General features: G+C 41.4%; 1 protein-coding gene and 1 non-coding gene across 2 annotated transcripts; one reads left to right on the top strand and one right to left on the bottom strand.

The window, feature by feature from the left end:
• Positions 1-228: 228 nt before the first annotated feature.
• Positions 229-917, bottom strand: LOC141629145 (uncharacterized). Its single transcript, XM_074442193.1, has 2 exons — positions 623-917; positions 229-341 (listed from the first exon to the last, which is right to left on the bottom strand). Exons 1-2 carry the CDS (start codon positions 915-917, stop codon positions 229-231), a joined length of 408 nt encoding a protein of 135 aa, XP_074298294.1.
• Positions 918-2,529: 1,612 nt separating this feature from the next.
• Positions 2,530-2,636, top strand: LOC141636290 (small nucleolar RNA R71). Its single transcript, XR_012540911.1, has one exon. It is a non-coding gene; the product is annotated as a small nucleolar RNA R71 (small nucleolar RNA).
• Positions 2,637-4,055: the final 1,419 nt, after the last annotated feature.

The following is a 4,055-nucleotide window of genomic DNA, read 5'->3' as shown; positions in this document are numbered from 1 at the left end:
ATCAATGCTATAACCCAATACTTTTCTATGAATTTTGAGAACTTTCAAAAGCTTTTCTTCTTGAGTGACATCTAGGTTAGCATTGATGATAACCGGGTAAGGCTCTCCCTCCCCAAGAAAGGCATACTTAAGTGAGGGAGGCAAAGTTTTGAGTTGTACCTTAGGAGGGAGTAAGCCCTCAGATTTCTTGAGCACTTCATCATCAACTTCATGATCTTCATCCATCTCCTATTCATGGATGGCAATTTGAAATGCTTCTTCCATTTCCGACTCTTCCCTAGCCACTTCTTCAACTACTTCATCAATGACTTCAAGTGTGCATGCTTGGTTTAGCTTTGGTCCTTTCAAAAGATTAGGAAGGTTAAATTCAACTTTATCGCCCTCCATTCAAAAGGTTAGCCGCACATCTCTTACATCAATCAACACTCCACCGGTAGCCAAGAATGGCCTACCGAGGATGATGGGGTGTGGCTATCCTCTGGAATATCGGGGACAACAAAGTCGGCGAGAATTAAATATTTTCTAACCTTGACGGGTACATCCTCAAGCACCTCCAAGGAGCGTTTGACGGACCTATCCGCCAATTAGAGAGTCATGTTTGTCGGAACTAGATCACAAATACCAATTTTCTTAGAAACTTTCAAGGGAAGCACACTTACACTTGCCCCTAAATCACATAAATCTTTAGATATTGGAACACCGCCAACTACACAAGGTATGGAGAAGCTCCCTGGGTCACCAAGCTTATGTGGCATTTTGTTCAAAAGTAGAGCACTACACTCTTTTTCCATAGCCAGCATTTGTTGGTCACCCAAGGTCCTCTTCTTAGTCAAGATATCTTTCAAAAACTTAGTGTAGGTTGGCATGTTCAATATCATCTCGCTAAATGGTAGAGTCACTTCAAGTTTTTCCAACATTTCAGAAAATTTTATGTACTTGAAGTTTTCTCTAGACTTTAAAGCTCTAGTGGGATAGGGAATGTTACTGACAAGTTGAGAGTTAGAGGATACTTTTCGATAAGTGGGCTTGCTCGTTACCTTATTGGAAGGTTATAGAAGGACCTCTTCTCTAGCTTCTTCACCCACCTCCCTTTTATAAAGAAGGACTTCAACCAATCCATCCTCATTGCTTGTTATAGGAGCTTTCCCCTTAGATGTTCCCTCGCTTGTAGATGCTCCACTTGATAGCATTCCCTTCTTAGACTCACTTATCCTAGCCGAAGGAGTCATTGGTGGGCATTCCTCACCACCATTCATAGTCAACCGCTTTGTTTTCAGGTCCACATCAACTTCAATTTCAAGATCTTAATACGGGTCTTCAAGCTCAACCCCACTCCTCAAAACTATCGCATGAGCTTGATGGTTTGTCGAGGCATCCTTTGAGCTTTGGCCTTGGGCAAGGAAACCACCGGACGGTTTTTGAGGGTTGGATAATGCTTGGGATGCCATTCGGGCCTCCATTTCCTTTATCTCTCGTTGAGTAGCACTCCTTAAGTTATTCATTTCATAGTGGTATGATGTTTTCATATTCTTCACCACTCTCATCAATTCACTAACTTGAGATTCGTTCGTTGGCTCTTGGAACGGTTGGTTAGCCAAAGGTAGAGGGAATCCATAGTCTAATCTGTTGTTGGAGCTTTGATTGTTGTTGTTGTTGTGGCCCCCTTGATAATTTCCTCTAGGCCCTTGGTTACCTTGAAAATTTGGATTGTACCCTAATTATTGAAACCCTTGATTAGCTTGATTTCCTTGGTTTCCTTGGTAGAAGCCTTGATTACCTTGGTTACCCCCACAATCTTGGTATCCTTGAAGTTGGTTTCCAAAATTTAGGTTTTGATTGTTGTTTGACCATTAGTTTTGATTCCCGAAGTTGTTCCTTTGATTTTGGCCTCCACCCCTTGGTTGAGAAAATCTGGGTGGGTTGGTGTTTTGTGGTTGGATATGTTGTGGATTTTGCATATTCGTGCTCTTGTAGCTCAAGAGTGGACTATTTCTCATACCCGGATGATAAAAGTTTGAGTTGGGTTGTAGTTGTTTTGATTGTTGAAAGGTGGCCTTGGTGGCCTCATGTTGTTGTTGTAACTTTGGAAAGCATTGACATCTTGGACATTTTCTTCACCACCCATGTTGTATGTATTGTTAGCACACACATCAATGGTGTGACCCATTCCTCCCCATAACTCACAAGAAGGTCCTTGAACAACCTCCTCCATGGGAGGACCATAGGAGCCACTAGCTTCATGCACTTGTTTCCTTGTCATTTCTTCGAACTTCTTTGTGAGGAGGTCTAGCTTGGAATTTGTTTCGGCAATATAATTTGGGAAGTTTTCTTGAGGGTAACGGCTACTTATCCATAAAACATTCCCTCTCGACCCATAATTAGCTTCCGAGTCAACCAGCTTCTTGATGAGGGCCGAACCCTCGTCATCTCCTAGATGATTGAACCCTCCCTCCGCGGAAGCATTCACCATCTCTTTTGTCCTAGGTAGCAATGTTCTGGAAGAAATTTTGGGTGATATACCAAGCTGGAATCCCGTGATGTGGACAATGGGCTAGGAGGTCTTGAAACCTACCCCAAGCTTCCCCTACAGACTCTCCGTCTTCTTATTGAAAAGTGGTTATCTCGTTCCGGAGCATAGCGGTCTTGGAGGATGGGTAGTATTTAGCGAGGAAAGCTTTGGCTAAGGTGTCCCACATGGTGAATGTGTTTGGTGGATGAATGTTTAGCCAATGATCCGCTATGTCCCTTAGAGAGAACGAAAACAACATTAATCTCAAAGTATCTTCGAACACTCCATTGCGCTTCATCATTGCAACCTTGCTCTTAAACTTTCTAAGGTGGGCATGTGCATCCTCATCAATGTACCCACCAAAAATATCCTTCTCAATTAGACCGACTTGAGCGGGATGAATTTCAAAATTGTTAGGGGCTATGATGCCGAAGTTAATTGGAGCGGAAGTGTCATCGTGATTCGGTCGGTTATGATCTCCTAAAGCCGCCATTCTAGGATTTATGAGAGGTGTATTAGGTGGCATTTGAGGTGGTGTGTTTGTGATTAGGTTATTGTGGAAAGGATTTTCTACGTATGGATCAATGATGACGGTTGTTTGCTCTTGAATAGTGGTTTCAAGGTGCGTTTGGGTGGTTGTGGTTGATCGGTTTGTGGTTGTTTGGGAGGTAATCCAAACCGTTGCTAAAGTCCTACTCCGTAAAGCTCTAAAAAGCCTTTCCGGTTCCGGGTCACTAAGCAAAGAATTCCCGGTTCCTATAGGCATACAATTCAACAAATCGTTAGTCTCCTAGTGCTTTTAGGCACTAGGGATAAGCAATAGCACAAGCACTCTACAAGAAAAGAGACACTACTCAAACAAGCAAATAATAACATCAAGACTAAAGCTAAGAGTCTAACTAACTAAGTACAATCTAACGCCATCCCCGGCAATGGTGCCATTTTGATAGTCGGGTTTAGTCGTCATGCCCGAATCAAACAAATTTATAAATACCCAATTAAAAACAAGTAGTAATCGGGGTTGAACACAAGAATGGCGGGGATTTGTACTTGGTTGGTTGCAAATCTTATTCTAGTATAATAAATGAGATTTAGATGTGATTAAATTAACTATAACTACAATCAAAAGAGAGCAAGATTAATTAAAGTATGAAACGTAAACAATTGATGGAAAACTAGGGTATTCGGGTTCACCCAAGCAAGGTAGACTAGAAACGGTGTTACCAAGTTGTGGGTAATTAATGGTCTAGGATTAAGGGAGTAATTTATTAGCCTCTCCTAAAATTGAACACAAAATTTTCATTTTGATTATCAACTTATCACAAACACACTAACAAGCATCCCTAGGAACTCTCATTCAAGGAGATACTAAACATATATTGATAAAAGATGTAAACTTTCACTCACACATTTCATCAAACACCTTCTATGCATATTTATGAAGACCAATAAATCACCTAAAACATAAATGTTAACAACCCATTTACAACATCCAAACCTTACTTAAGTCCCCATAAACCCTAGGGAGGACTACTCACACATGCTA

This window comes from Silene latifolia, chromosome Y (genome assembly GCF_048544455.1).
Source record: "Silene latifolia isolate original U9 population chromosome Y, ASM4854445v1, whole genome shotgun sequence".
Lineage (NCBI taxonomy): Eukaryota > Viridiplantae > Streptophyta > Magnoliopsida > Caryophyllales > Caryophyllaceae > Silene > Silene latifolia.
This window is presented reverse-complemented; position numbering and strand designations above follow the sequence as displayed.

Bases quoted from the DNA above. Each gene is read 5' to 3' on its own strand.
- LOC141629145 (XM_074442193.1), bottom strand. From the start codon at position 917: ATGTTGGAAAAACTTGAAGTGACTCTACCATTTAGCGAGATGATATTG. The intron at 342-622 runs GTATTTGTGATC...ATCTTTTGAAAG, and splicing joins GAAAGTTTCTAAGAAAATTG to GACCAAAGCTAAACCAAGCA.